Source organism: Nicotiana tabacum, chromosome 21, assembly GCF_000715075.1.
Source record: "Nicotiana tabacum cultivar K326 chromosome 21, ASM71507v2, whole genome shotgun sequence".
Lineage (NCBI taxonomy): Eukaryota > Viridiplantae > Streptophyta > Magnoliopsida > Solanales > Solanaceae > Nicotiana > Nicotiana tabacum.
Window position 1 is genome coordinate 51,973,281 of NC_134100.1, and position 24,689 is coordinate 51,997,969.

Consider the following 24,689-nt stretch of genomic DNA (forward strand, 5'->3'; position numbering starts at 1 on the left):
AACATGCTGCGGCGTGCAACTCGATCCCATAAATATCCTCACAATCAGGCCCTCGGCCTCACTCAGTCATCAACCTCTCCAGTCTCTCGGGTTCTCAGAAATCATGATAATCAGCCCAAACAGCAATGATATAATGCATCAATAATTAACAATAGAGACTGAGATGTAATATGCAAGTAAAGCTGTGAGTGAGTACAAAACAACAATTTAGCAGATAATTCAACATGTACACGACCTCTGTGGGTCCTTATAGTGTCAACACATGGTCTAAACATGATTTCTAACATGATTTGCAGTTCAATTTCTCTAATACGTGGAGAAGGTACGGATAACAACAGATTATTTAACTACACAGTTCCATGGAATTGACCCAGTCACAATTTCTACGGTGCACGCCCACACGCCCGTCACCTAGCATGTGCGTCACCTTAAAACCAAACACATGACACATAATACGGGGTTTCATACCCTCGGAACCAAATTTAGAACTGTTACTTACCTTAATCCGAGCAAATCTCTACTCCAACACACCTTTGCCTCGCGAAACGGCCTCCGAATGCCTCGAATCTAGCCATAAACAATTCGATATAATCAACACGGGCTAAAGGAATCAATTCCAGAAGAAAAATACTAAGTTATTAATCAAAAGTCAAAAATCGGCTCAAAAGACGGCCCCCGGCCCACGTCTCGAAATTTGATAAAAGTTACAAAACTCGAAAGCCCATTCATCCACGAGTCTAACCATACCAAAATTACCAAAATCCGACTCCAAATCGTCACGCAAATCCCCAAATCAAACTCTCCAAATTCGTAGCCCTAAATTCCACCTTAAATACACACAAACTAGGTGCGAAATTCAATGGGGAAACAAGATTATTGATAAAAAATGAGCACAAGGGACTTACCTCAAGAAATCCCTCGAAAATCCTCTCAAGAATCGCCCAAACCCGAGCTTGAAATGTTTAAAATGAAGCAAAATCGCGAACCCTCGTTTTTAAATAATATGCCCAGCATTCTCGCTTCTACGGCCACTTACCCGCTTCTGCGGTGTCGCAGAAGTGACCACACTCCCGCTTCTGCGGCTTCCTCCGCTCCTGCGGCCCTTGACTCCGCTCCTGCGGACTCGCTTCTGCGAGCCACCAAGCCGCTTCTGCGGACCAACTCCCATTTCGATTTCCGCTTCTGCGATCCCACTGCCAAATCTGCGGTCACATCGATGCGGTAATTCCCATGCACCTGCGACCACTGCACACTCCTCCAAAAGTCGCATCTGCGCAACACAGCTCGCACCTGCGATTAAAGCTCCGCATGTGCGGTTACACCAGCAGAGTCCCAGCTTCAGCTGTCTTTCAAAGTCAAACTTTGATCCGAAAACCATCCGAAATCGACCCGAGGCCCCCTGGACCTCAACCAAACATACCAACAAGTCTTAAAATACGATACGAACTTAGTCAAGCCCTCAAATCACCTTAAACAACATCAAAAACACGAATCGTACCCCAATTCAAGCCTATTGAAGCTAAGGAATTTCAACTTCTACAAACGACGCCGAAACCTATCAAATCACTTCCGATTGCCCCCAAATTTTGCACACAAGTCATAAATGACCCCACGGACCTACTCCAACCCTTGGAACTTCAATCCGAGCCCGGTATCCACAAAGTCCACTTTTGGTCAAACTTTCCAAAAATTCAATTTTCGCCATTTCAAACCTAATTCCACTACAGACCTCCAAATCACAATTCGGATACGCTACCCAGCCCAAAATCACCCAACGGAGCTATCGGAACCATCAAAACTCTATTCCGGAGTTGTTTACACATAAGTCAACATCCGGTCAACCATTTCAACTTAAAGCTTCAACCTTGAGTCTAAGTGTTTCATTTCATTCCGAAATCCCTCCGGACCCAAACATAATAGCTATAAGTTCACAATGAGCAGTAAATGGGGGAACGGAGCTACAACTCTCAAAACGACTGGCCGGGTCGTTACATTTACAGGAAACCAAATTGGTGGGGGATATTAAGTGGTATGTGAAACAAAATTGGGTGAATATGTGGGTCAAGTTTGGTGTTTAGAAGCCAGTGGAAGTAGGGGTGGCATCGTTGTATTATGGGACAATAGGGTTTGGAAAGGAGAGGTGATTAATATTGGGAGTTACACTATCACTTGCACATTTGAGTCACAAATGAATAACTTCTCGTGGCACTTGACTGGAGTATATGGGTCGCATAAAATATTGGAAAGAAGGAATGTTTGGTGGGAAGTTGCTGCTTCCATGGGACTCTATGCAGGCCCTTGGGTTGTTTGTGGCGATTTCAACATAACAATATTCATGGATGAAAGGAGAAATGGCAATTCCATCGAGCCATGATTGATTTTACTAGCTTTATTGAAGATATGGAACTTATTGATCCTCCACTACTTGGAGGGATTTATAGTTGGACAAAGGGCAACAACTCTCATTTAGCATCTAGAATTGATAGAATTTTGTTCGCTTTAGAATGGGATGAAAGCTTCAGAAGCATGAGACAATCAGTACTTTCTAAAGTCTCATGTGATCACACCCCTATTGTTCTTGGTTGTGGAGATTGGGAGAATGCTAAGTCACATTTTAAATTTGAAAACTGGTGGCCGGGTGTTGAAGGGTTTAGAGACAAGGTGGCTCAATGGTGGTCCTCTTTTACCATTCAGGGCAGACCCGATTTTATCTTGGCACAGAAATTAGAACTCTTAAAAGGCAAACACAAAGAATGGGGATCATCATAAGGTGGGAATTTGGAAGCCAGGAAAACAGATTGTCTAAATAAACTACTTGATCTTGATGCTGCACGGGAGATTAGGGACCTCACAGAAGATGAACTTATACAAAAGGCAAGTTTGGCCATGGATCTGGAAGAGATTGCAAAAAATGAAGAGATTTCATGGAGACAGAAATCCAGGGTACAGTGGCTGAAACAAGGGGACAGAAACACCAAATTCTTCCGTAGGGTGGCCAATGCAAACATGAGGTTTAACACCGTTGACAGACTCAACATCAATGGTACACAGATGGAGGATTTGAATACAATCAAGGCCGAGATCCTATCCTTTTATCAGCAGCTATACAAAGAGCCAGAGGAATGGAGGCCAGATTTCAACTATCCACATGCCTCTAAGATCAATGAATCTGAGGTGCAGTGGTTACAAAGAGAGTTCGACGAACAGGAAATTTTGGAGGGCCTTAGAGCATGTGCAGCAGATAAGGCCCCTGGTCCAGATGGATACACTATGGGTTTCTTCCTCCATTGTTGGGAGGTGATCAAGGTGGATCTCTTGAACATTTTTCATAATTTTCACTCTCAAGAATATTTTGAAAAGAGCTTCAATGCTACTTATTTAGCTTTATCCCCAAGTTAGTGGGGGCAGGAGACTTGAAGGATTACATGCCAATAAGCTTAATAGGGAGTCTTTATAAGATTATCTCTAAGGTCCTGACAGAGAGATTGAAGAAGGTGATTTATAAGCTGGTGGATGAGCAACAAATGGCTTTTATTAAAGGCAGACAAATTATGGATGCATCTCTAATAGCTAATGAATGTGTGGACTCCACAATCAAAGAGAAGATCCCTGGCATATTGTGCAAACTAGACATTGAAAAGGCTTTTGATCACATCAATTGGAGTTTTCTTCTGAAGCTGCTCAAAGATTTGGGCTTCGGAATCAAGTGGATCCAATTTTGTATTACAAATGTCAGATTCTCCATCCTTATCAATGGATCTCCCGAAGGATTTTTCCCATCTCAGAGGGGTTAAGGCAGGGTGATCCTCTCTCACCCTTCCTTTTTATTATTGCTATAGAAGGTCTGAATTGCATGATCAAGAAGGCTAATATGGAGGGGTGGATAAGGGGGTTCAAGGTGCCCAACAATGCTAGTAGCAGCATGGAAATCAATCCATTGTATGCTGACGATTCATTAATTTTTTGTGATGCTAAAGTGGAGCAAGTGACACATCTGAGGTTGATTTTGACTGTTTTTGAGGCCGTCTCTGGCCTTCATGTGAACCGGAGGAAATTCCTGGTCTACACTGTTAATGATGTCACAGATACTCAAAGATTAGCTGGCTCCTTGGGATTTGAGGTAGGATCCTTGCCTAGGGGTGTTCGTCGGTCGGTACGGTACGGTATTTAGACATTTCGGTTCGGTATTTTCGGTATTCGGTTTCGTTAAATGCTATACCAATACCGTACCTAATTAAATTCGGTATGGTTCGGTTTTTCTCCTTTCGGTTTCGGTTTATTCGGTTCGATAACTTCGGTTTATTCGGTTTGAATACTAACTAGTGCATAGAGTCATAGACGATAATATTCTTAATTAAAGTACTCAAAAGTACAAAACTAAAAATGTTTGTTGACAAAAGTTTTGTCCAAAACCAGCAAATACCAACCTAGAGAGAGAAACCTTAAAGAAATATCTTGTTACTTGCTTAGAGTTGATTGATGAACTTAGAGAATAAAGGAAAGTAAAATTTTAGATTTCTTATATTTATGTTATAATTAATAAAATGTGTATTGTGTAATATAATAAATATTTCGGTACGGTATCGGTATTTCATTTTAAAATACCAAATACCATACCTAATACCAATTTTTTTTTTAAAACTTAAACCAAATACCATACCGAATACCAAAATATCGAATACCATATACCAAAATTTTCGGTTTCGGTACGGTAATTCGGTATTTACCAAATTATGCACAGCCCTATCCTTGCCTACCACTTATTTGGGGTTACCACCGGGTGCAAGAGCAAGTCTCGACAGATATGGAACGGTGTCCTTGAAAGGTGTGAAAAGAAGTTTTCTAGATGGAAGAATAATTATCTGTCTATGGGAGGGAGGGTTGTACTGGTCAACAGTGTGTTAGACTCTCTTCCCACCTACATGATGTCACTGTTCCCATTACCAGCAAGCATTGAGAAGAAGATTGATGCTCTGAGGAGGAATTTCATATGGCAAGGCAATAGAGAGAAACGGGGGTACCATTTAGTTAAATGGAAAACCCTTACAACTAGCAGAAGAGAAGGTGGTTTGGGAATCAGAAATTTGAGGCAACACAATAAAAGCCTACTCATGAAATGGCTTTGGAGATTTTCACTAGAGGAACATGGAGGAAGGTGATATGCACAAAATATGGGATTGAAGGTCAGTGGAGCTCAGGTGCAGTGGCCAGTCCCTATGGAGTGAGTGTGTGGAGATCTATTAGAGCTCTATGGCCAACTTTTATGAGCAACACCAGCATAAAGGTGGGGAATGGAGCAAAAACTTCCTTCTGGAAGAATTTTGGATAGGAAATTGTCCATTTAAAGAAAATTTCCCTGATTTGTACTGCTTAGCACATCAACCTGATGCTACTATTGCTGAAACCTGGAGCCAGCAGGGTTGGAATTTCAGTTTCAGAAGATTTCTCAATGATTGGGAGGTAACCAGAGTGATTGAGTTCCTTAAGGTCCTGGAAACTTTCAAGGGACCAGTTGAGCAAGTGGATAGACTGACATGGGATAGCAATTGCAGAGGAGCTTTCACTGTTAAATCTGCATATGAGGGCCTAAACAGATCAGTCCAGCAGCAAGGGCCTTGGTTATGGAAGCAAATCTGGAGATTGAAGGTTCCTTTTAAAGTTGCAGTATTTTGTTGGCTAGTGGTCAAACAGGCCGTCTTGACTCACGAGAGTTTAATGAAGAGTGGAATGCTCCTGTGTTCCAAATGTTTCCTATGTGGTAAGGCCAATGAAACAAACATTCATCTCTTCCTTCATTGTCAGGTCACCAGTAGATTATGGCAGTTGTTCATGAGTATGAAAGGTCTAAGTTGGGCAATGCCAAGAGATACCATGGAGCTTTTGTTTGTTTGGGACAACTTAGCAGCTGGAACAAGTCAGAAGAAGTGGTGGAGCATCATTCCTGCATGTATTTGGTGGACAGTTTGGTTGGAAAGGAACTCCAGATGTTTTGAAGATTTAGCCAACTCTGAACAGAAGATCAAAATGAACTGCATATTTTTGTTTCACTTTTGGTGTAAAGAAGCTTTAGTACAAGATGTAGAGTCCTAGTTGATCTCATTGGGTCCTTGTAACTGACACAAGTCTTGCCTTGTTTTTGTCTTTCTGGAAGTCTTGTAACTAGGGTATGTTTCCATTAGCACTATCTTTGTGCTAAGTTCAATTTTTAATGAAATCTGTTACCATTTAAAAAAAAAAAAGGAATTGAACATGTTCAAAAGTTCAGCTCTAATCATGCAATTTTCCATTTTCCATTCTCTAGACTAGATATGATTCTACTTGAATCTAAGTTGGCATTCAATTTTTTGATAATAAATAAATGGTAAATTTATTAGACAAATAGTGCTAAGAAGGGACTAAATATGTTCAAAAGTTCCTGGTGCCCTCCTCCTATGCAAGGACTCCATTAAATTCCAAGATATCTTCAATGTCATTTGCTATATATTCCTTTTACTCTAGATATGCAAATTTTAACTGCATTTCAACTTTACATAAGAGATACAATCTTTTTTTCCCCTAAAATATCCTGCTAGTTCTTTTTACTCAAATGTCCACAGTATACACCATTGGATTGTTTTCCATGCTTCTTTGCGCCTTTTCTCTATCTTCTGCCCTTTCCAGCAGCTTAGTATTTGTCTCAAATTTACAGGCATTACTGGTTGGAGTCCATATAAGTTTAGGAATTCCATATCGGCCAAATAACTAGGCAGTGAAGTAAAAAAAATGACTGTCTTATTCAGTTGCTTCCTTGCATTTGCTACATCTGCTGCACGCACTGTAGCCTCTTCATTGTGAGTTACTTTGTGTCAAACAAGACTCTTGAAATAGCTACTTTAGGTGGAGCTCTTATTTTCCAGATCATCCTCGAAGGCCAACTCAAGTAGTATCCATGAAAAGAAACTGTACGAATATATAGCATTCACCCTTTTCAGTTATTAATTGACTTAAGTTGCTTAATTTACTTTCTCGTAACTTTTCGCATGTGCAATTATATTGATGCTATAAATCTGGGCATTTGAGAAGTATAATTTGGCTGACGTACATGGAATATATTACTGGATCAGTCCCCTAACTGTCTACCTGTTTCTCTTTTCCTTCCTGTTATTCAGGATGAGTTTTCAACGCTCAATGCCAGATTGAGACACTGCAACATTTCAGATTCTATTGACATTATTGACTCAACGCCAGAACATAATATTTCCAGTGCAAGTTTGAAAAATACGGCATTGATTCTCTCACTCATGATGTTGTCCCTTCCTCTTGTTTTTATTAAATATATGGAGTATGTCTCTAATGTTAGAAGACTGTTGGACAATACCACTGAGGAATTATCTCTGAACAAGCGGCTAGCTTACCGGGTGGATGTATTCTTATCGTTTCATCCTTATGCTAAACCACTAACCTTGTTAATTGCCACTTTGCTCCTGATTTCTCTTGGTGGCTTAGCACTTTTTGGCGTGACAGATGATAGCATAGCAGACTGCCTTTGGTTATCATGGACATATGTTGCAAATTCAGGAAATCATGCTAATTCTGAGGGCATTGGTCCACGACTAGTGTCAGTTTCTGTTAGTTTCGGTGGAATGCTGATATTTGCCATGATGCTTGGACTAGTTTCTGATGCAATCTCAGAGAAATTTGACTCGCTCAGGAAGGGAAGAAGTGAAGTAGTTGAGCAGAATCACACACTTATACTTGGTTGGAGTGATAAGCTGGTGGGTTTTGTTAATTTACTAGTCTGTTTTTTGACAAGCTCATATGTTTTTCCTTTCCCTAGATAACTGCCCTCAAACTGTTTTTAGCACCTGATCTGCATCACAATCTACCTAGTAGGGGTTTACTTATTTTGCATTGTTCAGAAGCCCTCTCTAAATTGCTTAAGATATCCCCTATCATTACTCCAAGAAAATGAGATGAAGCTCCAAAGGTTTGAATTTTCCTTTTCTTTCTATATTAATTTTCTAGTGAATTTAGTAGAATCAGAAGAACCACATTAATTTTATTGCTCCAATTATTGTCCTGGTCAATCTTGTTTTTCTTTCAATTGGAGACAACCACATTAATTTTATTGATTGTCCTTTCCCTATTATTGACCATGCTCCATGACAATAACGAGATTACCAGGAAAACAGTCGTCATTATTATGTAAGGAATTGGAACACAATTGAAAACTATCATCTAACTTTGATTAGTTGGCCTTGCAAAAAACTTATTTACATAGTGCAGCTGAGTATTACTGATATTTGCTGGAGATTTCTTAATTGCTCTGTATATTTTGGACAATATAAAGTGCCTCAGAGAAGTACCGGCCTTGTTCACTAAGAGTACATCTGTATACCCAGGGATCATTACTGAATCAACTCGCAATAGCTAATGAGAGTTTGGGGGGTGGAACAGTTGTAGTCATGGCTGAGCGAGACAAAGAAGAGATGGAACTTGATATTGCTAAAATGGAGTTTGATTTTAGAGGAACTTCTGTCATATGTAGAAGTGGAAGCCCCTTGATTCTGGCTGACCTGAAAAAGGTATGCATTAAGTTTTGTTTCCAAACATAAATTATGTCTTAAAAGACCTTTCGTTCCCTGTTTTACATTGGTATAGAATGTAATTTTTATTTCAGAGATCTGATTCTCAATGCTTTATCCTGAAATTTTGCTAGTGTTTCACTCTTCTGAGTTTAAACAGCTTCTCATCAAAAGCCTACTTCTTTTCTCATGGTTTGATTGTTTAGAAAATGCTCCTGTAGTTTTCCAGAATTTGTAAGTTAAAATAATTTTTTGAACTCACTAGATAAATCTTTAGTAGGTGTCGGTCTCTAAGGCTCGTGCAGTAGTTGTCCTTGCTGAAGATGGGAATGCTGACCAGGTCAGAGCAATAACTATTTTTAGTAACTCATTTTCAGGATTGAAAATTGTAGTAGCTAATAATAAAATTTTTATAATGTAGAGTGATGCCCGTGCTCTGAGGACAGTTTTAAGCCTCACAGGAGTAAAGGAAGGTCTTCGGGGGCACATAGTGGTTGAACTCAGTGATCTTGATAATGAGGTTCTTGTGAAACTTGTTGGTGGAGATCTTGTTGAAACTGTGGTGGCTCATGACGTAATTGGGCGATTAATGATCCAATGTGCTCGACAGCCAGGCCTTGCACAGGTCAGCTTCTTAGCTATGATCAACTTTGCTTTGTGACTAATGTGTAATTTAATCCTAGCTACTAAATTGAGTAGGAGAGGAAATACTATCTGTGTCAATGAATCAAATTTTTTTCTCTATGGACTTGGCAATGGCAGATATGGGAAGACATCCTTGGATTTGAGAATTGCGAGTTCTACATCAAGAAATGGCCACAGTTTCATGGCATGCAATTTGAAGAAGTCCTAATCAGTTTTCCTGATGCTATTCCTTGTGGCATCAAGGTGGCATCATCAGGTGGAAAAATAATACTGAATCCCGATGATTCCTATCTGTTGCAAGAAGGAGATGAGGTCCTTGTTATTGCTGAGGATGATGACTCATATGCTCCAGCACCACTGCCTATGGTGCTTACCCTGTTCTTAATATAACTATCTTCACTTGTTTCTCTGCTTGAAAACGTAGTCAACCCAAATTGCAAATTATAATGATGATGAAAAAGTGAATGAATAGCGTATTCATCAATAAAAAGGGTGGTCTTTTGGTGCAACTTCAGATTTAGATATATGTTGACTGTCGAGAACCTTTTGCTTGACTTCTATTTAGATGAGATGAATTGCATTCTATGTTTATTATAGTCAACATGTAGATTTTGAGAAGAAGAAAAGGCTTCTTATATTTCTGTGTGCGTTTACATCCCATGAGCAGGGGAATTTATACAATACTCCTAATGCTAATTAAGAAAATAAATCCATACAATCAATCCAGCTATCAAACAAAATAAAATAAAATAAAATTAGATCTCCTAAATATAATCAAATCTCCTAAAATCATGCTAATCAACACTCTTAAATCAAATCTCCTTGAATTATGCTAATCAACACTCCCCCTCAAGTTGGTGCAAAGATGTCGCACATGCCCAACTTGCAACTCAAAGTATGGAAAGTTCGCTTGTTGAGACCTTTGGTAAACACATCAGCTAGCTGTTTTTCCGATGGCACATGAAACAAACTCAAGACACCAGTTGTAACTTTTTCTTTGATGAAGTGTGATCAATTTCCACATGCTTTGTTTGGTCATGCTGGACGGGATTATGAGCTATACTAATGGCAACCTTGTTGTCACAGTCTATGTCGCGCGGATTCTCTAAAATGCTGCCGCACCCGACGACATTTTCGGAGAGTCCGAGCAACATAGGTCACAGTACAAGGAAAGTTTTCCTTTTTCAGACAGTCTCAATTCCTGTAGTAGCTTTTGTAACCAAAGCATTTCGCAAACACCCTGGGCCATAGCTCTATATTCTGCCTCCGCACTTGATATAGCAGCTACACTTTACTTCTTGCTTCTCCAAGTAACCAAGTTTCCTCCTATGAACGTACAATAACCGGATGTTGATCTTCTGTCATCTAGAGATCCAGCCCAATCCGCGTCTGTAAAGGCTTCTATTTGGAGAAAAAGTAGCTCTTTCCTTGGAGCAGACTTCAGATACCGCAAAATGTGAAAGACAACTTGCATATGAGGCAGGCTAACTGAATAGGCTATGTCTGGTCTAGTGTGGGAGAGATAAATGAGTCTTCTAACCAACCTCTGATAACTCCAACTCCGCTTTGTAACTTATGATTGCTTTCAATGGGCGATTCTGCTGGTTTGCAACCTATCATACCAGTTTCTTTCAAGAGATCCAGAATATACTTCCTTTGAGAAATAAAGATTCCTCTTTTGGGTCTAGCAACCTCAATTCCCAAAAAGTACTGCAATTTTCCTAGATCCTTGATCTCAAATTCATGTGCCAACAACTTCTTCAATCGGGCCATCTCCTCTTTGTCATTTCCAGTCATTACTATGTCATCGACATAAACTATGAATAGAGTGAGTTTATCTGTTTGATATCTTATGAAGAGGGATTTGTTGGTAACCGAAGGAGTTTATTGCTTTGCTGAATCTATCAAACCAAGCTCTGGGGGATTGCTTCAGTCCGTACAAGGCTTTCTTCAATCTGCATACTTTTCCTTGCCTCTGTGCAGTATCAAATCCAGGAGGAATCTCCATATACACCTCTTCTTCTAAGTCTCCATGAAAAAATGCATTCTTCACATCAAACTGTTGCAAGTCCCAATCAAGATTAGCTGCACAAGACAAAAGATTTCTAATAGTGTTCATCTTAGCAACAGGGGCAAATGTCTCATCATAATCCACTAATAAGTCTGAGTGAATCCCTTAGCAACCAATCTTGCTTTGAATCTTTCAATTGAGCCATCAACTTTGTGCTCCACAGTGAAGACCCATTTACAGCCAACCAATTTCTTGTCTGGTGGTGAAGTGACAAGTTCTCAAGTCTCATTTTTTGACAAGTCCTTCATTTCTTCAATCATAGCTTGCTTCCATTTAGGATCTGCAAAAGCTTCCCTCCAATTCTGGGGAATAGACACAAAAGAAATAGACTAGGCAAAGGCTTTATAGGAGGGAGACAAAATTAGATAAAGGGTGTTTGATGGTGCAAGATCTGACTCCTTTTCTGTGAGCAATAGGCACATCTAACTCATTAGGAAATGTAGATAACTCTCCTGTAGAAGAAGGTTCAGTTTCGGTAGATTGTATGATGGCTTCTTCTGCTCTATTTCTCCTTGAGTAAGTTTTCAAATCATGCCTATCCAAATGCCCAATAGTCTCCCTTTGAATTCTTTCTCCAATTTTACTTTCCCCTGTGACAATGTCATCAAGAAGTCCAGTAATGGAACTAGGTGGAATTACCTCTTCCTCCTTACTGCTCTCTCCCTAAAGAGGTGATGATGTAATACTAAAATAACGCTCAGATTCTCGAAAGGTAATATCCATGCTAACAAAAGCTCTCCTAGAGGGAGGATGATAATATTTGTAACCTTTATGTGTCGGAGAATACCCAATGAAAGACACTTTATAACTCTAGGATCAAGTTTCCCAGAATTTCTAGTGCGGACTGTGAGAACGCAATTCTATTGATTAACAATGATACAATGAGCCCTATATATTATATGTTCTACTCCTACTACATATGAGACTAGGATTATTTATACATAACTATCTAACACTCCCCCTCAAGCCGATGCATACAAATCATACACACAAAGCTTGTTACATATGTAACTAATACGAGGACCAGTGAGAGACTTGGTGAAAATATCTGCAAGCTGATCATTTGACTTCACAAACTTTGTAACAATGTCTCCTGAGAGTATCTTTTCTCTGACGAAGTGACAATCAATCTCAATGTGTTTAGTTCTCTCATGGAACACTAGATTTGACGCAATATGAAGGGCAGCTTGATTACCACACACAAGTTCCATCTGACTGATTTCACCAAATTTTCACTCCTTGAGCAACTGTTCGATCCAAACTAGTTCACATGTTGCCATAGCCATTGTTCTATATTCTTCTTCTGCACTAGACCGAGCAACTACATTCAGTTTCTTGCTCTTCCAAGACACCAAATTATCTCCAACCAAAACACAATATCCAGACGTTCTACGTCTATCAGAAGGTGATCCTGTCCAATCAACATCTGAATACCCAACGGTCTACTCATGGCCTCGATCCTCAAACAATAACCCCTGGCCTGGAGCTGACTTTACATACCGAAGAATGCGGACGATCGCATCCCAATGACTATCACGGGGAGAATCCATAAACTGACTTACAACACTCATAAGAAAGGAAATGTCAGGTCTAGTCACTGTGAGGTAGTTTAATTTACCAACCAGCCGCCTATAACCTATCATTTAATTTAGAATTCGGATCCATCGGAGTGTCAACAGGTCTACAACCTGTCATTCCTGTCTCCTCAACAATGTCTAAGGCATACTTTCGTTATGAGATCACAATACCGGAGCTAGATTGAGCAACCTTTATACCCAGAAAATACTTTAATCTGCCCAAATCCATAGTCTGAAAGTGTTGAAAGAGATGTTGCTTCAACTTAGTAATACCATCCTGATCATTGCCGGTAATAACAATATCGTCAACATAAACCACCAGATAAATACAGAGATTTGAAGCAGAATGTTGATAAAACACAGAGTGATCAGCTTCACTATGAGTCATGCCAAACTCCTGAATAACTGTGCTGAACTTACCAAACCAGGCTCGAGGAGACTGCTTTAGACCATAAAGTGACCAGCGCAAGCGACATACAAGACCACTAGACTCCCCCTGAGCAACAAAACCAGGTGGTTGCTCCATATAAACTTCATCCTCAAGATCACGGATCACCGTGAAGAAAAGCATTCTTAATGTCTAACTGATAGAGAGGCCCATGGCGAACAACAACCGTGGATAGAAAAAGGCGGACTAATGCTATTTTAGCAACGGGAGAGAAAGTATTACTGTAATCTAGCCCAAATATCGGAGTATATCCTTTAGCAACATGACAGGCCTTAAGTCGATCAACCGGGCCATCCGGACCAACTTTGATTGCATAAACCCAACGACAACCAATAGTAGATTCACCTGAAGGAAGAGGAACAAACTCCCAAGTACCACTCGTATGTAAAGCAGACATCTCGTCAATCATAGCCTGTCGCCATCCTGGATGAGACATTGCTTCACCTGTAGAATTAGGGATGGAAACAGAGGACAAAGAAGATACAAACGCATAATGGGGTGATGACAAACGATGATAACTTAAACCGACGTAATGGGGATTAGGATTAAGTGTGGTCCGTATACCTTTTCGAAGTACAATTGGTTGACTAAGAGGAGACAAGCCCGCGGTAGGAGCAGGGTCAGGTGCAGGACGTGAATCAGTTGGGTCTGATGCTGGACGCAGACACCAATGATAAGTCAAAAGAGGTGTTCCTGTGTTTGGGGACCTTGAGGAGCAATTCTAGATTCCTCAATGGTCGGTATGGGTAAGACTTCTGTGGCGGAAGATGTAGGAGGAGTTATAATAAACTTCTCAAGAGTCTGTATAGGTAAGGCCTCTGATATATCAAGGTGATCAGAAGAGGTAAAGTAAGGTCGAGACTCAAAAAATGTGACATCGGCTGACATACGGTACCTACGAAGATCAGGTAAGTAGCAACGATATCCTTTTTGAACTCGAGAATAATCAAGGAAGACACATTTGAGAGCACATAGAGCTAACTTATTTTTTTTCGGGAGCTAAGTTATGAACGAAACATGTGCTCCCAAACACACGAGGGGGAATAGAGTAAAAGGGTGACTGAGGAAATAATGCCGAATACAGAGTCTGACTATGGATGGAAGATGAAGGCATCCTATTAATCAGATAACAAGTCGTGAGAACTGCATCTCCCCAAAAATGCAGCGGAACATGAGACTCAATTAGAAGTGTGCGAGCAGTCTCAATAAGGTGTCTATTCTCTCTCTGCTACCTTATTCTACTGAGGGGTATACGGACAAGATGTCTGATGAATAATTCCTTGTGAAGTCATAAACTGCTGAAATTGAAAGGATAAATATTCTAAGGTATTATCACTACGAAAGATACGAATAGAAACGCCAAACTGATTTTTTATTTCAGCATAAAAACTCTGGAATATAGAAAATAACTCAGAACGATCTTTCATTAGGAAAATCCAAGTACATCTTGAGTAATCATCAATGAAACTAACAAAATAACGAAATCCTAAGCTTGAACTGACTGTACTAGGACCCATATATCATAATGAACTAAAGAAAAAACAGACTCTGCATGACTCCACATTTCGCGAAAAAGTGGCTCGGGTATGTTCCCTAATTGACACAACTCACAATCTAATGTAGACAAACTAGATAAACTAGGCACCATCTTTTGAAGCTTGGATAAACTTGGATGTCCTAAACGTCTGTGAATTAGGTCTGGAGAATCTATAACTGGACATGCTGTGGAAGGATTGAGTGAGTCAAGGTAGTAAAGGCCTTGTGATTCACGCCCTGTGCCAATCGCCTGTCTCGTACTGCGGTCTTGCATAACAAAAGAGTCATCAATAAAGTATATACGACAATGGAGGGCACGAGTTAACAGACAGAGGACAGAGGATAAGGGATTAGCTTGTCCAACTCCTTTTGCTTTTGTTTGGACTCCATTGGCTAAAGTAACACTGGGAAGAGACTTTGTATAAATAATATTTGACAAAAGTGTTCTATTACCAGAAATATGATCAGAGGCGCCTAAGTCCATGACCCACGGTCCAAGAGTAGTAGACCGGGAAACACAAGCAAAGGAATTACCAGCAACAGAAGTATCAGTCTGAGCAATAGAGGCTACTTGTGGAGGTATTTGCTTACTTGCTCGATACTGAAGGAACTCATTATATTCCCCTTCGGATAAAGAAAACCTCTGGTTACCTGTAGTCTTTGTTTGAGCAACATGAGCATTTTATGTGGTTGACCATGCAAGGAGTAACACACTTCACGGGTGTGTCCACGTCTATTACAATAAGAATACTTGGGTCGAGACCTTCCAAAATGACCTCTTCCTCGTCTATTCTCCATAGTATGAGATACCCGATTTTTCAGTGTCTGGGATGCGAGAACAAAGGAGTCAGCTGTCTGTGATGAAATCACTATGTGACTGGGCGCTGCAGCATGACTAAGTAATCGAGAGAATAGTTCATCAACTGTAAGGACAGACAGACTAGCCAAAATTTGGTCACGCACTGAATCAAGGTCATTAGGAAGTCCAACGAGTGTAAGAACTAGAAACATCTTTTGTCGTTGCTCTTAATGCTTATCAATACTGGCAGAAACTGGCATCAACTTCTCAAATTACTCCATGACTGCCTGTACTTGTTCCAAGTAAGTCGACATATCCAATTCCCGTTTCTTCAAATTTGTTATCCGCGATATCACATCATAGAAACGAGATATGTCAATTAGTGTATAAAGTACGAGCCTTTTCCCAAACTAAATGACATGCTTGGAACGAACGAAACAAAGGCATCAACTTGGAATTAATAGATCGCTACAAGATACTACATAACTGAGCATCGATCTTTTCCCATTGTGCTTTGGCCTTTTCATCTCCCTCACTAGCCTTTTTGGTTAAGTGACCTTGAACACCTTGACCTTTACACCACAACTCCACAGACGAAGCCCAAGATAAATAATTTGAACTTCCAAGTAGGGGTTCAAAAGTAATCATAAAGGCTGAATTTCCAACTCCATTGTTTTTGAAACCAAAAGCATCAATTCCGAGAGACATGATTGGATCAAATAATTATGAAATCACAAAATTGGTGGCAGAGTTGGTCCAAAATTGTGTTAGGTCACAGAAACAGTTAAGAAGCAGCAGAACAATACACTGTAGCTGCCGGAAACTGGAACAGTCGCCGGAATCTGCAAAGTCGCTGGAAAATAAAAACGTTGTCAGAATGTGATGAAACTTGAATGGGTAGAGTCAGAATTAGTAGAAGAAGCAATTATCCTGAAGGAAATTTTTCAAAAAATGGTCGGAAAGGGTCGTACTCTAGAAGCCTAGCTTCTGACGGTGCGTGTGGCTGCTGCTGCCGGAGAGGCCGACTGGGGTTTTGTCGCCAGACGATGACAGATCTTGTGGTAGTGTTGGATTTTGCACAACACTGACGGAGAGAGATGACGCAAGACAACCGTGAAAAGTCGTTGGAAAATTGAGGCACGGTGACTTTTTGCTGTATTCTGGTTCCCGAATGTGTCTCACCACCACAACTCTGATACCATGTGAGAACGCACGGGAGAAAAATATTCTATTGATTTATTAACAATGATACAATGTGCCCTATATATAATACATGTTCTACTCCTACCAGATATGGAGCTAGGATTATTTATACATAACTATCTAACACGGACAAAACAAACACATCCAAACACCATTGGAGGAACAATATATTCATTCTTACCCTTTAAAGCTTCCAGAGGACTTTGAAAATTGAGGGGTTTAAGTGGCATTCTGTTGGTAAGATAGGCAGCCGCTAGATTAGCCTCGCTGGAAACCAAATCTGTCTCGAGCGAACCTTAGCTCCGGTGAACGGAAAAATCAAAACTGGTAGGGATAGGCTCGGAATGTTCCAGCGACCTTAATAGAAAAGAAAATCCCAAAAATAAAACTGACCAGATCTCGAGCTCTTTGATAAAAACGGAACCCTAGTGATGCGAGGGAGATAAATCACCTCAAAAAGGCAGGAATGGCTCTGATACCATGTAGATCTTGAGAAGAAGAAAATGTTTCTTATATTTCTGTGTGTTTACATCCCATGAGCAAGAGAATTTATACAAAGCTCCTAACGCTAATTAAGGAAATAAATCTGTACAATCAATCCAGCTATCAAATCAAATCAAATCAAATAAAATCGGATCTCCTAAATATAATCAAATCTCCTGAAATCATGCTAATCAACGCTCCTAAATCAAATCTCTTTGAATCATGCTAATCAACACAACAAAATCTAGGTTATGACTTTGGACCGCTTTAAATTAGATTGGAAAATTGAGAAAATTGAGCTTGGATAAAAAATTAGTAATGCCAACCTCAGAATACAAGAAAAAGCTTTTATTTAGGTTCATGATAATCATGAAAAAGCTTACTTAAAAGTTGAGAGGAAAAACTCGACAACTTTATTGTTTCAGTGGATCACTTGAAGGAAATCCTCTTCTGCTTTGCAATTGAGAGGGTATTCCAAGCATGGAATTCAAGCAAGCAGAACATGGCATGAATAGACTTTTTAAGGTTTAATTAATTTGGTTATTCAGGTCATAGAAGCATCTTTGATGCACATTGTCCGACCAACAAGAAAGCCACAGAAGATCCTACTTACTGGATGGAGACGAGACATTGATGATATGATTGTGGTGAGTTTGAATCAAAGCTCCTAATTCCTTTTCATTTCACCTGAATGCTGCAGGTTCAGGGAGGAAACTTGCCAAAGAACATAATTATTCCAAAGACTACAGAGCGGATTCTGTTTTGTGGTTGGCGACGAGATATGGAGGATATGATACTGGTAATCTTGTGAGGAGCTAACTGTATACTTTCCTTACTCATGCAAGCATTTGTCTATAGATTATGGCGGTAGAGATCCCTCGCTTGTTTTCCATACCTTCCTACCTCCTTTCAGACTGTATATTTGCTTCCATGTTTTCTAATTTCTGAATATTTTCTCATTCCATCTCTGAGTTCCAGAGACTGATGAGAGAAGCCAAGAAAAAAAAACGAAGTATTTAAGATCTTTAAAATGATGCTCTGTAACTCCAACAACCTCAGCTGTTCATTCTAGGTATTGGATGCCTTCTTAGCGCATGGGTCAGAGTTGTGGATGTTCAATGAAGTTTGCGAGAAGGAAAGAGAAAAGAAGCTAACAGATGGTGGCCTAGATATTAGCCGGCTGGTGAACATAATACTGGTAAACCGCGAGGGTAATGCTGTTATACGACGACATCTAGAAAGTCTTCCCTTAGAATCATTTGGCTCGGTGAGTAAGATTCACTAACTATGCATAAAGATGCAGTTTAAAATGAAGTGATTGTGTGCTGATGTTAACGACACTCAGAAGGATTGGATCCTTTACTCTCTTCTGCTAGAATGGGTGGGAAGTTGGGTGGGGTTTGCTGGTGCTCCTGCTCATATTGTGTTTTTTATAACTTGTATTGCTGTTCTTATCTTATCTCTTCTGTGAATATTTTGTCATCCCTTCTAAGTTTCCACTGTTATTTATTTTTTGGTTATGTGTAGATCTTAATTTTGGCTGATGAGTCAGTGGAAGATTCCGCAATTCAGGCTGATTCCAGATCACTTGCCACATTACTGTTAATACGAGACATTCAGGTGCTTTGTGGAAGAGTTATTTTATATCTTATCCAGTGCCACATTTATGTTAAAATGTGCCCCTTTACTTCTATTAATGTCTCATGTTTTGTTGTTTTGTCTTATGTGCTGGGGATTTGGCATTGGCCCCTACCTTGTATATTAAAATCCAAAAATAAATACATAAAGGAGGGGAATATGGAACCTTACCTCCTCAAATCCTAAGCGAGTGTTAGGCAGGCCCAACACTTTTCATCGATGAAGCTTACAAAAGAATCCTGATCTAGTGTAACAATACATGTCTCAACTATTTGTTGATTGGTTTTACTTTTAGGAAGATTTTATTTTATTTTGTAGTTTGATTTTAGGGATTTGATAGGTGTATTGATTGTATATTAATTGTGCTGATTTATTTAGTTTCCTTAATTAGTAATAGGAACTTTGTATAAATTTCCTTGTTCATGGGATGTAGCAATCATCACAGAAGTCTCTTCTTGCTAGAGATCTTCATGATATCACTGCAGGACCCATCCCAGCCTGATGTTGGGCCGTTATATTGCCCGCGCTCCAGATGTCCAGTCCTTGGCATTATGGGGGGGGAGGGGGTGAGAAGAGCTTTATCCGTGGTAAAGGGGATGGGGTGGTCTCTGGCTTGGGCAATCCTCACCTCTTGAGCTAGCTTAATCTCAGAAAGAGGTCGAGCTTTCTCCCTCTATTGAAGTTGGGCGAAATTAAACACCCTTTTTGTGAGTGTTGTCAAAAACATAATACCACCAGTGTCCAGCTGATAACGGCGACCAAATCCTAGTCAGCCGCTGCAAGAAACACTGCCAGATGCGCCATCACGCGCCACCAGAACACCCAGCTTAGGCGACACTCACTACCACGCGCTGACGCGTGAAGTGACCTTCGGCGAAATTTTTCATGAGTCTTCCTTGATTAGGGTTCGTTGGTCAATTTCGAGGCTAGCCATCCCAGTCTCACAATTTTCAGAGCACCCGAGGTAATTTTCCGGTGTATGAGTTCCTTTTCCCGACGAGAAATCTCCAGTTTTTCTTCTCTGAAAAACTGGTTCTTTGGGTCTTAAGATTCTGTAATTTTTTGGTATTTGGAGTATTATTCTTCACGCTATGGGGGATATAAAGGCAGTGTACACTAACTCCCTTTCACAAATCAGTGCTGTGAAATTAGATGGGGCTGGTATTTATCTTGCTTGGTCAAGTTTGCTTTTTATTAAATCCGAAAAATTGCTAAGGTATATTACTGGTGAAAAGAAAGTAGCCGTTGTGGCTGACTTAACTATGGTCACTGAGATTATGATAATTCCCTTGTTATGACATAACTTTTGAGCACTATGCACCCCCAAATCTCTAAGAAATATTTATTGCTTGATACTACTGAAAGAATCTAGAATTCAACTAGGCGCACTTACTCTCGCAAGGGAAATGATGCCTAGATCTTTGAGATTCAAAATAAAATTCATGCCACTAAGCAAGGTGAGTTGACTATCACTGATTGCTATTTTCGAGTTAAGTGGGTTATGACAGTAGATTGCCTACTATCAGGATCTCCAAGCAAAGTGTATCAATGATGAAGTTCTCTTTCAACAATTGATTGAAAAGGAAAGGGTCAATGATTTTCTGGATGGTTTGAATCAAGAGTATGATCAGATCAGGGTTCAAGTTCTTGTAAAATTTGTTCTCCTTCTCTTGACGATGCATATTCTTATGTTCAACAGGAAGAGAGTCGACGAGTGGTCATGTTTTATTCAACACTAACTGAGAAGTTTGGGTTAGTTGTGTCTCTTGAGCAACCAAGGGCAACCACCTCTAATAAAAGATCGCCTGCACTGTGATTATTGTGGAAAGCCAAGGCATACAAAGGAAACATGCTGAAAACTACATGGTAGACCCACTAGAAGTCGTGAGGGAAAACGTGTAGCTCCGTCAAAGAGTCAGGCTAATATTGTAGAAAATGTGGAGACATCCAAGTAAAATGCTTTTGGAGAAACTTTATCTTTAGATGAAGTTCGGCATCTTCGCCGTCTCTTGAACAAAATTGAGTCTTCTAATGTTGTCACTTCCAATTATGTGCAGTCAGGTATTGCCTGTCGGCTCCTCTTAAGGCTTTCAAAACTACTCTCCTAGTCCCAAAAAGGATTATGTCAGAATAGCCAATGGCTACTTAACTCCTGTCTCTAGAACAAGTTCTATTGTCTGTACACCGATATTCCATTATCATCCATTCTTCATTGTACCTGAGTTTCCTGTTAACCTGTTAACCTGTTATCTGGTAGTGCCATCACCAAAAACTAAACTATAGTGTCGAGTTCTTTCCTATCATTGTGTTTTTCAAGATCTTTAAACAAGGAAGAGGATTGACAGTGGTGGATTGTATGATAACTTAAATTTGACTGATGGAACTTGAGACTCTTGGTCAAGCCTTTTTGGAGGAAATAAGGATATCAAACAAAAAATAATACGGTGGCATAGATGGTTGGGGAACCTATTATTTTTTGTTTTAAAGAAGTTATATCCTAAGTTTATTTTTCAAAATCGAGTTTGAATCTTTGTCTTGTGATGCTTGTGAGTATGCCGAGCATACTAGAAATTATTATCCTTTGAGTGATAATAAAAGTACAATTCCTTTTTCAACTATTCTATCTGATGTACGGGGTCCTACTCAAATAGTTTCTCTGTTTGGTAGTCGACAATTTGTTACTTTTATTGATTGTTGCACTAGGATGACTTGGGTATATTTGTTAAAGACCAAAAGTGAAGTTTTCTCCTGCTTTCAATCATTTTATAAGATGATTAGTACTCAATTTGAGGCTAAGATAAAAATCTTGTGATCTGACAATACCATAGAATACACGGATAAAATATTTGCTGCTTATTTGGAGTATTATGAGATAATCCATCAAACCATACTAGTTGCACAAAATGGGGTTGCCGAAAGAAAAAATAGAAATTTATTAGAAGTGGCAAGATATATCTTATGTTTACCATGAATCCACCAAATCTTTATGGGGGGTTGGCATTCTAGCAGCTGCCTATCTCATCAATGGAATGCCACTTAAAGGGTAAGAATGATTATATTGTTCCTCTGAAGGTATTTGGGTGTGTCTGCTTTGTTCACACTAGGAACTCTGGAAAACTTGATCCTAAAGCTCTTAAATATGTCTTTATTGGATATTCTCCAACACAAAAAAGAGTACAAATGCTATCATCCTGATCTTTTATCGCCATGGATGTTACCTTTCGAGAATCTGAACTCTATTCAGAATTACACCATCACCTCTTCGGGGGTTTGGGGGGGGGGGGAGGTCAGACTATAAGGAGGAAGAGATGATTTTGCCAAGTTCTACTGTTGAAACCACTACCACTACCATATGAGGAAAGTGAAACTGGAGAAAGAATTTAGGGAGACTATTGGGCGTTTGGATAGACCCGATTTGAAAACTTACTCAAGGAAAAATAGAGCAGAAGAAGCCATCATGCAATCTGCCAAAGCTGAACCCTCTTTTACTGGTGAGTTCTACATTTCTTAATAAGTTAGATTTGTCTATTTCTTACAAAAAAGAGTCAGATCTTGTACCAAACATCATTTGTTAATTTTTGTTTTTTTAATTCCTTGTTTCCCTCCTATAGAGCCTTTGCCTTGTTTATTTCTTTTGTATATATTCCCTAGAATAGGAGGGAAGCTTTTGCAGATCCTAAATGGTAGCAAGCTATGGTTGAAGAAATAAAGGCCTTGTCGAAAAATAAAACTTTGGAATTTGTCACTTCATCACCAGATAATAAGTTTGTTGGTTGCAAATGGGTCTTCACTGTGAAACACAAAGTTGATGGCTCAATTAAAAGATTCAAAGCAAGATTGGTGGCTAAGGGATTTACTCAGACTTATGAAGTGAACTATCAATAAACATATTTCACTGTTGCTAAAATGAACACTATTAGAATTCTCGTTTGCAACTAATCTTGATTGGGACTTACAATGGTTTGATGTGAATAATGCATTTCTTCATGGAGACTCAGAAGAAGAGGTGTATATGGAGATTCCTCCTGGATTTGATATTGAACAGAGTCCAGGAAAGGTGTGCAGACTGAATAAAGTCCTATACGAATTGAAGCAATCCCCTAGAGCTTGAGTTAACAGGTTCTGCAAAGCAATGACCTCCTTTAGTTTCCAACAAAGCAATGCCGATCGTACTCTCTTCATAAGACATCAAAGCGATAAAGTCACTCTTCTCATAATTTATCTTGATGACATAGTAATGACAGGAGATGACAACAAGGAGTGTCCGATTGAAGAAGCTGTTTGTACAGGAAGGATCTTGGAAAATTGCAGTACTTCTTAGGAATTGAGCTTGCCAGACCAAAAAAGGGTATCTTTATTTCTCAACAACAACAGCAACATGCCCAATAAAATCCCACAAGTGGAGTCAAGAGAGGGTAGTGTACTTTACCCCTACCTTGTGCAGGTAGAGAAGGTAGAGAGGTGGTTTCCGATAGACCCTCGGCAAGTTATAGATTGCAAACTAGCAGAATCGCCTATTGAAAACAATCACAAGTTACAACACATGAGTTGGAGAGTCTGTTGATTAGGAGAGATATCGGAGGTTGGTTGGAAGACTTATTCATTTTCCCACTAGACCAGATATAGCCTATTCAGACTATAAGGAGGAAGAGATGATTTTGCCAAGTTCTACTGTTGAAACCACTACCACTACCATATGAGGAAAGTGAAACTGGAGAAAGAATTTAGGGAGACTATTGGGCGTTTGGATAGACCCGATTTGAAAACTTACTCAAGGAAAAATAGAGCAGAAGAAGCCATCATGCAATCTGCCAAAGCTGAACCCTCTTTTACTGGTGAGTTCTACATTTCTTAATAAGTTAGATTTGTCTATTTCTTACAAAAAAGAGTCAGATCTTGTACCAAACATCATTTGTTAATTTTGTTTTTTTAATTCCTTGTTTCCCTCCTATAGAGCCTTTGCCTTGTTTATTTCTTTTGTATATATTCCCTAGAATAGGAGGGAAGCTTTTGCAGATCCTAAATGGTAGCAAGCTATGGTTGAAGAAATAAAGGCCTTGTCGAAAAATAAAACTTTGGAATTTGTCACTTCATCACCAGATAATAAGTTTGTTGGTTGCAAATGGGTCTTCACTGTGAAACACAAAGTTGATGGCTCAATTAAAAGATTCAAAGCAAGATTGGTGGCTAAGGGATTTACTCAGACTTATGAAGTGAACTATCAATAAACATATTTCACTGTTGCTAAAATGAACACTATTAGAATTCTCGTTTGCAACTAATCTTGATTGGGACTTACAATGGTTTGATGTGAATAATGCATTTCTTCATGGAGACTCAGAAGAAGAGGTGTATATGGAGATTCCTCCTGGATTTGATATTGAACAGAGTCCAGGAAAGGTGTGCAGACTGAATAAAGTCCTATACGAATTGAAGCAATCCCCTAGAGCTTGAGTTAACAGGTTCTGCAAAGCAATGACCTCCTTTAGTTTCCAACAAAGCAATGCCGATCGTACTCTCTTCATAAGACATCAAAGCGATAAAGTCACTCTTCTCATAATTTATCTTGATGACATAGTAATGACAGGAGATGACAACAAGGAGTGTCCGATTGAAGAAGCTGTTTGTACAGGAAGGATCTTGGAAAATTGCAGTACTTCTTAGGAATTGAGCTTGCCAGACCAAAAAAGGGTATCTTTATTTCTCAACAACAACAGCAACATGC

At 39.6% G+C, this 24,689-nt stretch overlaps 1 protein-coding gene across 6 annotated transcripts in view; it reads left to right on the top strand.

Moving 5' to 3' along the window:
* LOC107778701 (ion channel CASTOR) overlaps nt 1-24,689 on the top strand; it is a 46,504-nt gene that overhangs the window by 18,310 nt on the left and 3,505 nt on the right. For 3 of the 6 annotated variants that reach the window (XM_075241538.1, XM_075241536.1, XM_075241540.1), the window contains exons 3-10: nt 7,149-7,754; nt 8,382-8,564; nt 8,845-8,904; nt 8,986-9,189; nt 9,327-9,575; nt 18,027-18,125; nt 18,399-18,593; nt 18,854-18,946. In XM_075241538.1, the coding sequence (XP_075097639.1) occupies nt 7,149-7,754; nt 8,382-8,564; nt 8,845-8,904; nt 8,986-9,189; nt 9,327-9,575; nt 18,027-18,125; nt 18,399-18,593; nt 18,854-18,946 (1,689 nt within the window). The remainder of the gene's footprint in view (nt 1-7,148; nt 7,755-8,381; nt 8,565-8,844; nt 8,905-8,985; nt 9,190-9,326; nt 9,576-18,026; nt 18,126-18,398; nt 18,594-18,853; nt 18,947-24,689) is intronic. The other 3 variants (XM_075241541.1, XM_075241537.1, XM_075241539.1) reach the window with 2 other exon arrangements.